This window comes from Lentinus tigrinus, assembly GCF_003813185.1.
Source record: "Lentinus tigrinus ALCF2SS1-7 unplaced genomic scaffold L226scaffold_47, whole genome shotgun sequence".
Lineage (NCBI taxonomy): Eukaryota > Fungi > Basidiomycota > Agaricomycetes > Polyporales > Polyporaceae > Lentinus > Lentinus tigrinus.
This window is the reverse complement of record NW_027137956.1, coordinates 211,687-226,670: the sequence shown is the minus strand read 5'-3', so window position 1 is coordinate 226,670 and position 14,984 is coordinate 211,687. Positions and strand designations below refer to the sequence as shown.

The 14,984-nt window shown below is 56.6% G+C and overlaps 4 protein-coding genes across 4 annotated transcripts; 2 read left to right on the top strand and 2 right to left on the bottom strand.

The window, feature by feature from the left end:
• Positions 1-1,132: 1,132 nt before the first annotated feature.
• L226DRAFT_575638 (uncharacterized protein) lies at positions 1,133-3,154 on the top strand (the record flags this gene model as incomplete). The annotated part of the gene is made up of 6 exons (XM_067685229.1): positions 1,133-1,295; positions 1,347-1,374; positions 1,896-2,315; positions 2,697-2,731; positions 2,798-2,903; positions 2,974-3,154. The coding sequence occupies 6 exons, from the start codon at positions 1,133-1,135 to the stop codon at positions 3,152-3,154; spliced, it is 933 nt and encodes a 310-aa protein (XP_067530061.1).
• Positions 3,155-3,463: 309 nt separating this feature from the next.
• On the top strand, positions 3,464-6,448 carry L226DRAFT_575637 (uncharacterized protein; the record flags this gene model as incomplete). Its single annotated transcript, XM_067685228.1, has 11 exons — positions 3,464-3,613; positions 3,685-3,802; positions 3,855-4,004; positions 4,065-4,208; positions 4,258-4,339; positions 4,384-4,591; positions 4,657-4,815; positions 4,869-5,132; positions 5,977-6,262; positions 6,315-6,380; positions 6,429-6,448. The coding sequence occupies 11 exons, from the start codon at positions 3,464-3,466 to the stop codon at positions 6,446-6,448; spliced, it is 1,647 nt and encodes a 548-aa protein (XP_067530060.1).
• Positions 6,449-9,857: 3,409 nt separating this feature from the next.
• L226DRAFT_555190 (cytochrome P450) lies at positions 9,858-13,258 on the bottom strand (the record flags this gene model as incomplete). The annotated part of the gene is made up of 14 exons (XM_067683045.1): positions 9,858-10,030; positions 10,086-10,114; positions 10,970-11,203; positions 11,255-11,284; positions 11,339-11,533; positions 11,591-11,657; positions 11,709-11,959; positions 12,010-12,188; positions 12,250-12,347; positions 12,412-12,455; positions 12,514-12,605; positions 12,663-12,763; positions 12,822-12,932; positions 13,216-13,258. 14 exons carry the CDS (start codon positions 13,256-13,258, stop codon positions 9,858-9,860), a joined length of 1,647 nt encoding a protein of 548 aa, XP_067530059.1.
• Positions 13,259-13,502: 244 nt separating this feature from the next.
• On the bottom strand, positions 13,503-14,918 carry L226DRAFT_494321 (aspartate kinase homoserine dehydrogenase). Its single transcript, XM_067677481.1, has 4 exons — positions 14,311-14,918; positions 14,127-14,252; positions 13,767-14,068; positions 13,503-13,714 (listed from the first exon to the last, which is right to left on the bottom strand). Exons 1-4 carry the CDS (start codon positions 14,833-14,835, stop codon positions 13,549-13,551), a joined length of 1,119 nt encoding a protein of 372 aa, XP_067530058.1. The 5' UTR covers positions 14,836-14,918; the 3' UTR covers positions 13,503-13,548.
• Positions 14,919-14,984: the final 66 nt, after the last annotated feature.

Here is a 14,984-nt window from a genome sequence, read left to right as displayed (position 1 = left end):
GTGCGGGCATGAGCGATTCGGGCATTCGTGCGCTTGGATGTGACTGTATAGAAAGAATCGAGATTGAATTGCGATCTGTGCCTGGGCGACGGCGATGTTTCCAGTTTGGGTTCCCGAGAGTGGGCCCGATATGATCGGGCCCACTCTCGGGAATTCTCACCGACAGACAGGTAAAGTATGGACTAGGTCTATTACAGCTGGCCAGGAAACGATAGACCGTTTTCGAGTTTCGCTCACGTTTGGGGCCTTGTTTATGAACAAACACCGGCAAGCTGGGGCGCGCCCATATCTAGCAGGTGTCTCCGCTTGACGGTGGACCTCCTCCATCTAGACGCGTGTGTAGGTGTGCCCATTGGCTATCGCTTACTGTCCCATGGAGCGGACAAACACGAACCCCACAAGCTGCATTTCCCGGAAGCGGTCTATCGTTTCCTGGCCAGCTGTAACAATGTAGTGCTATACATTATGCAGATGCGCGACCTGAGTAAGCAGAATTACATGCTGGGGGATACACCAGAGAAAGATAATAATACGTCAGTGCGCGTGATACGTCTTCCCTGTCATGCATCGTTGATTGAGCGACATGCTGGACAGATCTACCTAAAGCCGTGCTACGACTGCACATAGGATCGACGACGAGCGCGCAGCCATCGGTGGCACCTGGTGGGAACCACAGATAGGCGTGAGTGAGCACATTCACGACAGGCATACTGGCGTTTCGGATGGGCGCAAACCGCTTATGGGACCACGAACCGCAGCACAGGAGACGCCGAGGGGGTCTCGTCGACCCCTTGCTCGCGCCCTGGGACTTCAAGATCGTCCAAACGAGTGACGAGAGGCGTCGAGTCGAATGAAGAGGGGCGCATGGTAAGACGGAGTGCTGCGGTAGCCCAAACGATGTTTTGTCCTGAGCGCGCTGAACTAGGCTGAACATACAATATAGTCAGTATGTCTTCGCTCACAGTGAGCCAAACAAATGAGACTCGAAGTCCAATGACTTGGATGTGAGCATAGATGAGTGCGAGAAAGAGTCTAACGAGTACACGCATACAACCTGCATGGCGAACCTTAAAATCGATTATTGCCTTTCACCACCACCTACCTCCCCCACACAACCGAGAACACAACCACAATGGGGATTCTGTCTCCTGCGGAGGACATGATCCAGATCACCCCAAAGCTGATCATAAAGAAGCCTCACAAGCCCGCGCGGGAGACGGCGGGGGTTCAGGCCGGCCAAGGGGAGATGCAAGGGGAGATGAACGAAGTGGTCTCACTGGTGGCTCCTTCGTCTGGTACGTCTGTTATTATCGAGTACTAACGTCTGCTGATCAAGCGTTCTGTAGCTCGCAGGAAGACCCGCTGGTCGCGCATGTGCGACAAGTTACGATGTTGGATCACTCGCCCCAAAAGAATCGCGGTACGTCGTCTCATTGTGGCCGCCTATCTCCATTGAAGCTAAGAGACGTTTTCCAGCTGAGAGGCGTACTGGAACTGGAGGAGCAGTAGTGGAACGTTTGTAATATTGCCGAATACAACACTGTTGCATGGCCTGCGCGCGTGCTCTACGTGCTAGGAGCCCCTGTGAGGTACGTCATGACCATGTTGGTTTTCTTCAACTCCCACCTCGTTCCCACTGACCTTGACAATGACCACGTCCTTGCCACGCTGCTCGAGGCTGCTCGAGGGACCCGACGACGAAGACGAGCGCAACAGCTCGCGGCGACGCCGGAGCGGCAGAACGCGAAGGAGAGCAGCCAGTGACGACCCAGATGCGTCGTCACCCGCTCTCCTCGAGCCCGACCTGATGCCGCTGCCCGGTACACGCGACCACGACGACCGGAAGCTCCACAGCTCGCGCAAACCCGGAGACTGCTAACGTGCCGGCGGGCCAGAAGCGGCCCACCGGCGTCGTATTCCGCTGTCTGCACCACGGCCCTGGTCTCTTCGACCGCGACCGCGTCCCCTGTCTACAACACGCTGCTCCATGGACCTGACGACGACAGCCTCGCCGCGATCCCGGAGACCCCAAACAAGGTGCAAACAGCCACAGACATCCTAGATGCGGGCTGCCTGCACCTCAGCCGCACTCACCTCGACGCGCTCACCTCGACGCACTCACCTCGACGAACACCTCCTCCTCTCCCCCCGCGCCGCGCGTCTGAGACTACGTCGACGAGCGCAACAGCTCGACGTCATACCGGAGAGCCGAATGCAGATGGAGACGGCCAGACAACGCTACTAGCAGGTGCGTGGTCTGCCGCTCTCTGCGCCTCCTGCGGCTCGGCTGGACCCCGACCGCCTGCCGCTCGCCTGTACGTGCGCCCCCGACAACAAGGAAGACGAGCGCAACAGGTCGCGGCGACGAGGGAGTGCAAAAGGAGAACGAGAGAGGAGGCAGCGACGGCGCGTTTGCGTCGTCTCGAGCCCTCCACCTCGTCCTGTTCACCTTGACACCGACCGCCTCCGCTGACCGTTGCGCTCTGCGCGCGACCCCGACAACTACGATCACGACCCGAACAGCTCGGCGCAGGCAGGCCGGAACGCGCATCCGAGGCGGAGAATTGCCAGAGACAGCGCATCTGCGTGGTTTCGCGCTCTCGTCGACCCCGACGGCCTGCCGCCGTCCTCCACGCGTGACCCGGACGACCACGACCACAAGCTCAACAGTTGGCCGTGATGGTGCTCTGCGGCAGGCAGATCGTCTTTGTCAACGCGGATGACGACCCAAGTAAGGTATGGCATTGTGTGCTTGGCTTCGAATGTGTGCTGAACCTGCGATCGATCACGTCTGCAGACCTGTGGTGGGCCGTGCGTGGTGCAGATGCTGCGTTCGGGATCGCAACTGGCTACAAGGCAGACGTATTGCCTGTCCCCGAGGTCTTTGCCGGCAACCTCATCTAGTACGTTTGGACTGCCCGTCTACGAGTGGCTCGGCTGTGCCACACTAACCTTTGGCAACCGCTTAGACAGCGCGACCGCCGCGCCCCTAAACAACCACTGCCGCGACTGCATCGAGGACGCCCCATTCGAGCATGACGCCAACGTGCTCCTCAGCAACGGGCCCGCGAACAAACACTGGCTGGTCACTCTCATCGCACCCGACTGCGGCTGCCATCTACGTGGGCCCCCGACGACCATGACTACGACCTAAACACCTAGCAGCGATGCGAGAGCGCACACACGAGATCCAGACGAGCCACATAGACATCGCATCCGCGTTATCTCGGACTGCCTCCAGCTCGGCCGCATTCTCCTCGACGCCCTGCTCCGATGCACCCGCGACGCGCCTGAACACGGCACGGCGGACTGGATAGCTCTGCCGAAGATGGGAACCGAGAATGAGGCAAGCCACGTGGTCTCGCGCTCTCCGCCTGGTGGAGCTCTCGTCCACGCCGACTGACCCGCTGCCCTCTACGTGCACCCCGGACACGACGACGACCAGGGCGACAGCTAGGCCGACATGTCGGAAACGCGAAACGAGAAGGGGACAGCGAGAGGCGCCACATCTGCGTCGTCTGCTGCTCTCTCCGCCTCTGCGGCTCTCCTTGACGCCGAGCACCTCCGGCAGCCCTCTACACGAGACCGCGACGATGACGACAACCAGCGAACTGTGCGATGGTACCGTCCAACGTGCATAGGAGAGACTCCACCAAGTGCGACGCATCGCTGAGGGGTTCGTAGGTTGAAGCGAATGCGTCGAGCGGGATGTCGCCGGACGACCAGGCGATGAGCCAGGCTATGGAGGGGAACTTGTGGTACAACATCCCCGAAGACATCTACCACGAGCTTCCTTTGGAGCGTTCCAACAGCGATGTGCGACGGTGTACTGACTTGTCGCTCATATACCGCAGGCCTGTTGCACTCCGAACTACCTACTGCGAAGCCTACGCTGCGCTCATCTTACCCAGTCTGGAGTTCGTTCCTCAAGCACACCATCGCGCAATGGCTACCACTGCCGGAACCCGGGATGTATGAGATGGAGCCACCGAGGAGTGGGGCAGGTGTGTGATGGCTAACCGCACTCACTAGCATACATGGGCTAATCACAGCACCCGCTGCAGCACACCAGGCATGGAGCATCCTGGAGACCTACACGAATATGCACCTCGCAAGGACGTCAGAGCTGAACGTCGACGCTTCGCTGAGGGCCTTCTCGACGGAGCCGTGGCGCGGACCTGCAGAGCGGCCAGGCGACGTATCTGCTCGTAAGCACATATCAGTCAGGTCCAGGCAGTCTGATTACAACCGCGCCAGGGTTCTATCGGAGGTTCGTGTATGCGAGCGTGAACGTGCTGAAGTACAACCACATCAACAATTCAGACCGCAAGCAGTGGAGGTGAATATATGCGTTCCCGTCCTCACACGCATGCTTGTGACCAGCCGCAGACTTTTGGAACTCCAGTACGGGCAGCTTCGCAAAGATCCAGACCGCCTCAGCACACACAACCTCAGTGTTGTGCGGGTGAATGTTGGTCCCTCACCCGACTCGAACGACCTGCTCGCTGCCCTGGCGGCGGACCTCGCGCGTGCGGACACGCTGAAGAACAAAGCGCCTATGCGGCGCCATGTCATGTTCGAGCCCTTGGAGGTGATTGCTCTCGAGCTGGTCGTAGACTGGACGCTACCGTCGTGGATGCAGCTATTGGGCGCCAGAATCGACGCCCGACAATCTGGTACCCGAACAGCCTGTATCTAGACCAGTTCATGCGGGACACGTACGAGCTCGCGAACCAGAAGAGGATGACACAGCGTGAGCTGCTCGACGGTATCAAGGATCTGGATGCGCGGAAGCACAAGCTGCTGCACTTGGACGTAGGTCGCGTGTATCGTTTCGTTTGCGGATGTTCATGTTTCTGCCGTCGTAGGACAAGGACATATTCGCTGACCTGCAGTCGCGCTTGTATTACTACGACAACGTCGCAGACAGCAATGGAAATCCGAAGCGCGCCGAGGAAATGAAAGCTAAGGAGAAGATCTCGCAGGCCATCGAAAACCTGGAGGAGGAAGTCCAATGTGAGCGGTGTTGTGGTGGCACGTTACCGAGTATTAACGATGCGTATCAGATCGACATCGCTATCGAACAAGCACAAGGCGAGGCGCAGACTATGCTTGAGCTACAACAACATCGTGTATGTCCTTTGCGCATTGCGGACGCCCACAGGCTGATGTGCTCTGGCTCATTGATGACGGCCTTTACGGCCGCATTGAACTTTACGCCTTCGTAAAGCAGAAGGGCAAGTGGTGGAAGACAGTAGACTATGTGGTGTGTCACCGATCACCCATGTCCGTCGATCTTCCTGAACACCCCCTGCGTACCAGGTCTCGGAGAAAACTGTGCACACCGACCTGACCGGTCGGCACCTAGGCGCGGGGGCGTAGTTCCTCATCTACAGTCGCGCGTTATCACCGAAGGAGGAGGACGCGCATGTGGATCAGGCTGTCGATATGAAGGTGCGTCTTCCCTCGCCGCCTTGTACTAGTCCTGGTACTCGTCTAACGTGCGCCGTCCGAGCACACCACAAGGGCAAGTACAACAACAAGAAATACTTCTGGCACCTCCCGCCGGACGTTGTCGCTCGCGATGTGGACCCGAACTCGCACGCGTCTTGGCCAAGGATTCCGTCCAAGCCATCACCCCATGCGAGTATACTATCTCCTCGACTACAGTGGAGCCGCCCGAGTAGAGGGACGAGCTGAAGGATGCTATGGACTGACGAGCGGCGGCGGTACGATGGTGAGCACAGCGGTTGTCGCTTGACCACTGCTGCATATCGAGGTGGTCGCCTCGCTGGTTAAGTCGAGCAATGATGCGGATGAACAAGGCGTATGCATGCCTTGGTACGCCTGCGCGTCGGCTAGTCCGCAAGTCCCACATCCATCTTGGTACGATCGGGCTATCACATCTGTGGTATGATTACACATGCCTGTCGCCGAGCCAGTGTAGAAACTCAATGCGACAGCGTCAAGTGACAGGTGGAGGATACGGAAGAGGCGCTTCTTCGCGGTCCGCGAGCACGGCGCGCTGTCAAAGAGGGACTTCTTTGCCAGCAGCTACCTGAGATCAGCCATCCCTCACCAACATCTCGCCTGATGGGCTACTCGAACCAGACATCTCGTGACGGTCGCGACGAAGAGAAAGCTCGGGAGGAGACGGCAGGGATGGTGCCAACGCCTGCTGGCGACATTGGGAGCAAGAAGGCAACGAGGGCGAAAGAGAGCGGAAGGATGGAGGACGATGGTGACTATGGGACAACGTTGCGTAAGTCTGCCCAGTTTGTTTGTGAAGTCGGTTGATCATGGCTGCTTGATAGGCACGCGAGTGTGGCTGGAATCGTTGTACGCCCGCTGCCAGATTGACGCAGCGAAGAGTGTCGGAGGTATGCCGACTTCCTGGCTGTTGTGAGGTTTGCTGATGTGCGCTTCAGAAAGCAAGACGGCGCAGTGATATAGCGCTGCCGTTGCCAACATTCTTGAAGAACAGCGCGTCGATGGGGTACGCGTTCGCGAAGAGACTGTTAGAGAGTCACAGTTGCGTATGATGTACTTATGAGTGTGCTATCGACTGCTACGGTGACTAAGAGTGTGCAAAGAGAGTGCCAATGGGGGGCAGAAATGACTTCTTACAGGCGGGTTCAAGTGGTCGTTTGCATCGCCGCGATGGGCCTGAGCTTGGGCTCGCTCTTGGTGGACCGCGCTGTTTCCCGTTCGCCTGTACACACCGTACGCGAGGACCACGAACCTGGACCAGGTTGTTGAGAAGCCACCGCCATGCCTGGCCGCCATCCTCTACCACCAGAGCGAAGGACTACTACGATATTGTATGGCTGCCCGATGTCCCCGTGTGCTCGACCTTCGAAACGAGCGCCGCACCGAGGACAATACCTGGCGACGATGACAGAGCCACGAGTCCAAACGAACCGAGCTTCCGCCCGAATCCTCGACTGCGAACATGGACGCGTGGAGCCTGCGTAACCGAGTGTCGAGCGTGACACGACTCTCCGTCGTGGCACTCGTCCCTGGCATATGCACTCCACCGGCACGCCGCCATGCCACCGTGACTGTCGAACCCGGTGCCACCGTGACTGTCGAACCCGGGCGGGAGGTGGAGACTCACCTGTTTGCACTTGAGAGCGACCGGCGTGCGCGCACTAGTGAATCCCCTGAGACGGGCAAGCGAATGTGATTGGGTCACGATGTAATGGAGCCGTATGTACATGGAGAACGTGGAACAGGTGAGACGACTGCAAGGGCACAGAAGCGCAGGTGAGAGAGGCGGACGCGGGGAGAGGAGGGAGACAGCGTGCGCTGCGCGATCATAGGTTGGGTAACGCGAGAGAGGATGTAGACCAGAGACGGGCGTAGAATGCGGGGCAAAAAGAGATAGGTAGCTCACCGGTGAAGTCCTCCTGGGCCTCCGCAATAGTCCTGCCGCGGTGTGTAAAATGCGATGGCCTTTTGGCGGTGAAACGGGTCCACATCCTGAGACCGAGGGCGTCGATGGCAGGCGTGACGGCGGCGGAGGTGGTCGAGAGACAGAGCAGAGAGAGAGAGTACTGGAGTCTCAGAGTAACCAAGAGAGCAGAGGCGGAGAGAGAGGTAAGGACAGGAGCGGCGGGCGAGGACGAACAGTGACCTGCCTTCGCGGTTTTGGTTACGTGTCCGTACTCCGTGCCGCTCGGAGTAGCGACTTTCCCTCCGGAATCCTCAACCAGCTCGTATTCGTGGCCACGTCCAGACGTGCGAGAGCAATAGCTACACGCCTACCTGCCCTGCTAGCCTGTACCTCGGTCGGCGCAATAACCTGCCTTGCTTCCTTGAGCGTGTGAACGAACGACGAGGGAAGGTCGCCGGGCAAGGTAGCGCTCCGAACTCACTGTAGGTGCAAGTCGATTGCGTCAGGAACTGCTGAACAGACCTTCCACGCCGCGTCCGGCTGCACTGGCTATGTACACACTGCCATCGACTCACAACGATCGTTCTCTCGATCGCTCGGCCGGTGACGCCACAGGAAGGACCGACCGTATGGGTCTCCGGGGATCAAAGTAAGTAGGCTCTTATGTTTGTCCTCGGTGCGCGTCTCGTGCGCGTGTCTCGTTGCGACCTCGCCCCCTGTACCATTTCCGTCCCTTTCCCGTGCGTGTCAGCCCTCCCCGCCCGGCCGCCGCCTCTCCTGCCCGTCCGACTTCCGATGGTGCTCTTCCCGCCCTTTTCCGCGGGCGCTACGTCCCTTTCGTGCCAATGCGTTGGCCGCCGCCCGGGGAAGCGAGCCATTGCATTGGCCAATGTAGACGACTCGACCGGGGATGTTGTCCAGGGGCGACTTTATGACTAGCTGGCGGAAGTACTTCCAGAAGAGCCATGAGAGCCCACAGATCGCGGCGCTCTGCAATAGCAACGAGATCATGGCAGTTCAGTGGCAGAATAATGTGCGGGGGGATTAGGGAGGGAAACCTACTTCCCAGTGGGCCTTTTATCGCATGAGCTTTCTCGAGCCCGGGCCGCACACGCATACCTGCTCAGGAAAGACAAGGGGCCGCCCGGGCCATTGGAACGCGTATAGTAGTATTGGCTCTATAGATCGAAACTTCGAAGGGTCTGTGTGAAGTCAGGGGCACCATGGAGCGACATCACCAAATCAATTTGAGGAGTGTCCATTCATGCGATCCTGCTTTACGGTTTCGACAATCAGTATTCCTTGCGTGTTAGCTTCCCAGCTTCCAAACATCAAATGTACTATGAAGGGTGGGCACGTCATATATGAAGAAGGAAAATCACCCACTTCGAGGTGTGGTACAGTGGTCTTATGGCCATGGAGTGGGTAGGAGAGAGTTCAAACGTTCGAAGGCCATGAGTTCAACGCAATCTGTTAACGCCGCCCGCACTGCCAGTGCGCCAGCCGCCCACGATCTGGGCCCTAGCTCGGAAAGAACGCGTGAAGCGTCTTTGTGTCCCTTATCTAAAGACACCAAACAGAGTGAGTGCTGCCACTTGGAAGCTGGCATGTCCGAACGTGCCTGAACGTGACACTACTTGCCCTGGGGGTAAAATACGGTACCAAGGTTCTGTCAGTCCTAGCAATCGACACTAATGAAGATTTGGTAGAACCAGGGTGGATGGGTTGCACAGCGTATCCGCTAGTTGTGTATATCCAGTGGCCATGGCAAGGATCCGGACCGTCCGTAGTACTACTGCGCCAGGCGACCGCGATAGATTCGGACTCTGGCAAGTTGAGGCTCGCGTCTATACACTGCATATACGATTCGGTCAGAAAAGCGCAATGGTTGGAAGGAATCAATGACTGGTGCTCAGAAACTAGTCGGAAGTTGGAAGTGTCATTCTGGTCTGTAGTATGAGCCAGTGGTACAAGACTGAGCGCCTCCGACCTCGCGACAGAAATTTCGCACGACTGTGGCGGCGCAACTTGAGCTTGAGCTTGAATATTGAATGAGAGTAAGGATTCTCACTTTTCCGCTGCCTGCAACACCTTATGACCTAGATGATCGCATTACTACTGACGCTATGCTCTACACCAGGTGACTCTCACCTGGTACCCCAGAGGGCTCGGCCCGTATCTGTCCTGAAGGGTGCGTATTTTTCTGTGTGGCCTACCCAGATAAGATGGAAATCATTGAAGGTGCCGACAATCCGCTAGGTGTTCAGAGTTGTCTTGTATCGACGCGCGACCAGAGGATTTGAGGTTCCGGTTGTCGGGCGTGTCTCGTAGATCGTGGACTTGGCGAAGGATGCAGCTTGACGTGAAGCCAAAACGTCATTTTCCATGGGCTTCCCAACATGCATTCAATACGAGCTCTGTCATGTGCTCTACTCGTACACGGTTTGTATATTCAACGAATTCAGAAGCCATCCAGGACCGACGTAGAACTCCGGTATAGCCCGACCTTCATCGGGAGAGCGGACTTCGGGCTGTTGCCGACGGTGGGGAAGCTGATGTTCGATAAATTCCATACGATCGGTTTCTCGGACAGCTCAAAGGTGAACTTGCTGATGAGGAGACACAAGACGACCTCTAAAATTCGGAGATAAGTCATCCCGGCGTTGGAGAACAAAAGAAAACTACTCACTCATTTCGAGCTGAGAGAACTTGAAGCCGCTGCAGTGCACAGTCACGAACGAACGCGCGGTATAGGGCATAGATAAACTCACATGCAGGACCTTCCTCCGCCTGAGAAGGTCACTAGTTTTGCACCCGTGGCTTTGCCCCGCACATGACTCGCCTTCGGCTCATCGCTTCGCTTCGCCGCTGGCTCAGCAGAAAGCACCTGTGTGCCAGTCAATATTCCGTGGATTCACTCAGTACATGTACAGGTACTTGACACATTGCATAGGGGTGGTAGAACCCGTTGTCAATAAGTCCCATAACTTCAAGGGCCCTTGGCTCAATATTGTTCTTATTTGCATTGCTGTTCCGAGCCTTCATCTCAGGTATGCTTTATTGCCCGTAAAGGGTGGTGAATGTAGTGGGACTTGCAGAATCAGCGTTGAAGGGTGATAAGAACCCGTTAATGATGTATCTTGCAACCAATTACTTATTGATTACCTGAGTGTAAGTCCAGGTAAGTATCGCAGAATGTTACCTGTCAACACTGGCCTGTGGTAAGTATGAACTCAAGGATTACTTTTAATAGTAGCCTGTGAAACTTGATTGTTGCCAACTTCTGGTACTCGTTTATGTTTCTCATCTTGCAGCGGTGCTAACTTGCGGCTTCGACAGCGGGACGCCGAGTGGAACTCGGCATAAGACGGTCGAACTGGGAGGCCTCGCAGGCTCGGCCCAGCATCCAGGGCGCCTCGCAAGCTCGGCACAGACGCCCAACCACCTCGCAAGCTCGGCGGCAACAGCGCACATGGCAGCCACGTGGGACCCCCCCCCGCTGCGCCATTAGTTATAGATCCTGGAGCCACGGAAGTGAGCGTAGCTCGCCCGCAAGCCGACACTGACACGCACAAGTTAGAGTATACTCCCGGTATCTTGGCTCCAGCTATGCTGTTCGGGAGAGCAGAAAGCCAACGCTCCGGCTTCCACTCCGCTGCATCTTCGCCCCAGAGAGCCTTGTTCCGGTTCGATGAGAATATGCCGACGGCGATGGAAGTACCCTTGGGAACAGGGATCTCGCGTATGGTGGTTCCGTCAACTCCCCCGATTGGCTGCGATAGAGGGAGCACAGCATCTTGCTTAGTCCTAGATAAATTGTTAGCATTGCTATGATGGAGCTACCATGGCGTGGCTAACTCTCGGAAGATATTAGCAACGGGAGGATGGCTTCCGGTGTGCGTCAGCTTCAGTGAGGGCAACGTCACGGAGCAACGGACATACATGCGCATGGTCTCCCGGCACACTGCATCCAGGTAACGCAGAGATTCGAGGCCATCATAGCCAAGATCACCGTTCTTTGATGCCTCAAGGACCTCCTTCCTCAACTTCTCTTGAGCGTCCGGATGTATGGCGAGCAAGCACAACGTCCTGGAAAGAGCATTCGAGGTCGTATCCATGCCTGCGAAGATCAATGTCCTGGAAAGACTCGGTCATCATTCAATTAGGCGATGGCTCAAGTTCTGAGATACCCACGACATCTGTGCGATAACTTCGTCTTCAGGTAGTCTGTCCATGTCCGACGCCAACATGTTGGCCCTCACTGTGTATCCCGTGAGTAAGTGATCATAGGTCGCAGATCCAACCAGCGTACTCAATATGCTCATGATATCCTTCCCCTCCCCGATTTGCCTCATGACCGCCTCGTCTCCCTGTTTCAACGCCCGCTTCTTGTCTTCGTATATTTCAACCGAACGACGGTTCAGGATGCCAGAGATGCGGCTCAGCTCTTGCAGGCCGGACTGAGGTATCATGCCCATGATCTTCCTACGTGTGGCATCCCTACCGGCTTCAGGAAGATACGGCATAAGCCGACGAAGATGGTTCACTTTGGACAGGGTGGCTCTGAGCTTGTGTCAACTGATGACTACGCGTTTGGATGTGGGAGGACGTACGGAATCGCCTTGATTGCCATTGCGAAGTCATCCGGGGTATCTGCTACCAAGGGGTCGAATGAGTAGCCGAGGCCAGCTTGACCGACCAGCTCCAGCGCGGTACGACCCATCCAGGCAAGCATGTCCATCTCGACAGGCCCTGTCTGTCCTGAAACCCTGTCCTCAAGAGCCTTGACCAACTGCCATTACACAGGTCAGCATCGTGCGTTGTAGTAGCTCAGGTGACGACGTGAGGACTACCTTGTGCCCCACCTCGTTAAATATAGGGACCATGTCACGCATATGGGCGATGGAGAATACAGGGTTGAGCATCTTCCGCTGCCTTCGGTGATTGCCGCCTAAGTGAGACAGTATCAAATGAGTTGAAATCGAGGGCTCAGTGCCGACAGGAACGAGACGTACCCATGCTTGCAGCTATACCCGGACCAAAGCGAATTCTGTTGAACCTGCATCCGGTGTCAGCGCCGAGATCACAGGATATACAGTCGAACTTGAGGTTCATACTTGATGGCCCACGATGGCGTCTCGAAAATGTGCGCATCCTTCACGACGACGTGATGCATAGCGAGTGGGTCAAAGATGTACAGTAGTCGGTGCTGTCCCTCGAAAAGTGAGTGACCAGAGAGCACTTCAACATGTAGCAGTAGACGTACGCCTAGCGGACCGCGGAGCCTCGCAATACCGGGGTACGACTCCGTGAGGTGCTCAACGAAGCCCCAGCCATACGCAGGGCTGACGAGCTGCCTGAGATTGCCTGCAGTGCGGTCGGAGGTTAGGAGGTGGCCAGGAGAAGAGACAAGCAACATGCTCACCATATGCGAACGAGTTAGATGGCGGGCCAGGTAGGTTGTCCAACGGAGACCTGACCACGAGCTGCTTGAAAGATTTCCACAGCAAGCCAACCACAACGAGGAGGACGGAGGCTGAAAGAAGTGGATGAAGCATGTCTCGGTCTGTCAAAGCGCGACTGCTGTTGCGAAACCCCAGGTCGCAGAGTCTTGCTTCATATACGCCCACTGCGGGCCGCTATACCACACCCGCTGGTCCCATACTGTTAAAGACGTACCGTGCGTGTGACTCTCAGGTCGAAGTGTCGGATTTGTTCGGCCGCACGGACAAGGTGTCGTCAATGGGGTCGTCTTCACAGCAGAAGAACCGCGCGGGGAAGAATGTGGGTCAATGTGCGGTACTGAATGGTGCACGCACGGAGTGTTCTCTTCTCCAAGCCGACGAGCACCGCAGAAGACATCCCTATGGAGATGTTGGGTCCCATGAGTTGAGCTTCGGTGTGGTTCGGCACCGAGACGTCATGCAAGTAGCATCAGAGCGGAGGAGCAGTGGAGACTGAGAAAAAGTACTCAATCAGTAGCCGACACCTTCTGCATGTAGTGGATCAACTCACATCCGTATCACGGCCGTACGCCGACAGCGCTTTACGAATACCAGCGGAGGTTTTCACGCGATCTGGTTCATAACGGAATCTGTGTTGTTGAGGCCAGGGATTGGGTACAATACACGTTTTGATAACTTCGCCTATCGCTATACGAGCTTAAACAAGTCGCTCATGACGCCCATCGCCGTCACTGCCGCTCCCGCTCCCGCACCTAGCACAACGAGTGGGCGCGCACCGTATCGCTCCGTGTGGAACATGATGATGTTGTCTGAGCCCCCGAGAGCAGTAGCAAACGGATGCGTGACGGGGTACCTGCAACCTTGTGAGTATCTCTGCACTAGAGAGCTAAGTAACCAGGACGCACTTCTCCAGATCCGCCTTGATAGTCCCCGTGGCCACGTCGATGACACCAGCGTACCGAAGCACCTTGCCCTCCTTGGACGCTTCCGCGCGCAACTGATCGAATTGGGCGTCGAACTCGGGAAGACGCTTGATGAACTCGTCCCCGGAGTCGATGCCTTCAAGCTCTGAAGGGATGAGTGACTTGGTGCTGACGGATTGATAGCCAGCAGGAAGAGCGGAAGAGAGGGGTGGAATGAACCGGGAGAGAATGGTGAGCTTGCGCGCAACATCGGCACCATTCAGGTCGTCCGCGGGGTGCGGTTCCTACGCGGCGAGCATAAGGGTGTTGTCGGATATGCTAAATGCGTGAAAAGGAACGCACCGTGTAACCCTTGTCTCGGGCGATGCTCACAACGGACGAGAAACTGAGACCTCCCTCCTTCCCGGTGGAGAACTCATTGAAGATGTAGCTCATCGTGCCCGAGAACACACCCTCAATCTTGGTTACCTGCGAAACGCACTCATATCAGCTCGCGTGCACACCAACCAAAGCAAAGCATACGCACCGTGTCTCCAGTCGCGATGAGATCCTTCAACGTCGAAATGATCGGCAAACCCGCCCCCACCGTCGCCTCGTTCAAGAACTTCGCCCCACTCTCCAAACTCGCAGCCAAGATATTCTCGTACAGAGACAGCTCCGACGAAAACGCCTTTTTGTTGGGAGTGATGATGTTGACACCGAGCTTCAGGAATTGAGGATAGAGCGCGGCGACGTCGTTCGAGGAAGTGTTGTCCACCAAGACCACCTCCTGACCGGGCTTCACCAAGCTCGCGAGCTCCCGGAGTAAGAACTGTAGATCTGGTTTCTCCCTGGAGCTGGCCAGCGCATCCTTCCAGCTCGATACTGACACATGTAGTCCATCGGGCGCGAAGATGGTCGATTTGGACGAGGAGAGAGAGACGAGGCGGAAAGGACTAGGTTGGGGGAATGCAAGAAGCTGTTTGATAAACTCGCCTCCCACGAGCCCGACGCCAACAACCGCGACTTTGAACGTCTTCGTGGTCGACGCGATGTTAAGTAGGTGTGCCATGGTCGCGATGAAGCTGGCTCAAGCAAAGAAAGATGATCGATGGTTTCGCTCTGCTCGAACTCGAGTCATGGCTGTAGTTACAAACATCCTCGCCACTCTTCCCGCGCCTCGCGCGCTGCACCCGACCAAAGACGAACTTTCGTGCAATT

Bases quoted from the DNA above. Each gene is read 5' to 3' on its own strand.
- L226DRAFT_494321 (XM_067677481.1), bottom strand. From the start codon at position 14,835: ATGGCACACCTACTTAACATCGCGTCGACCACGAAGACGTTCAAAGTC. The intron at 14,253-14,310 runs GTGCGTATGCTT...TGCGTTTCGCAG, and splicing joins TCATCGCGACTGGAGACACG to GTAACCAAGATTGAGGGTGT. The intron at 14,069-14,126 runs GTGCGTTCCTTT...CTCGCCGCGTAG, and splicing joins CCCGAGACAAGGGTTACACG to GAACCGCACCCCGCGGACGA.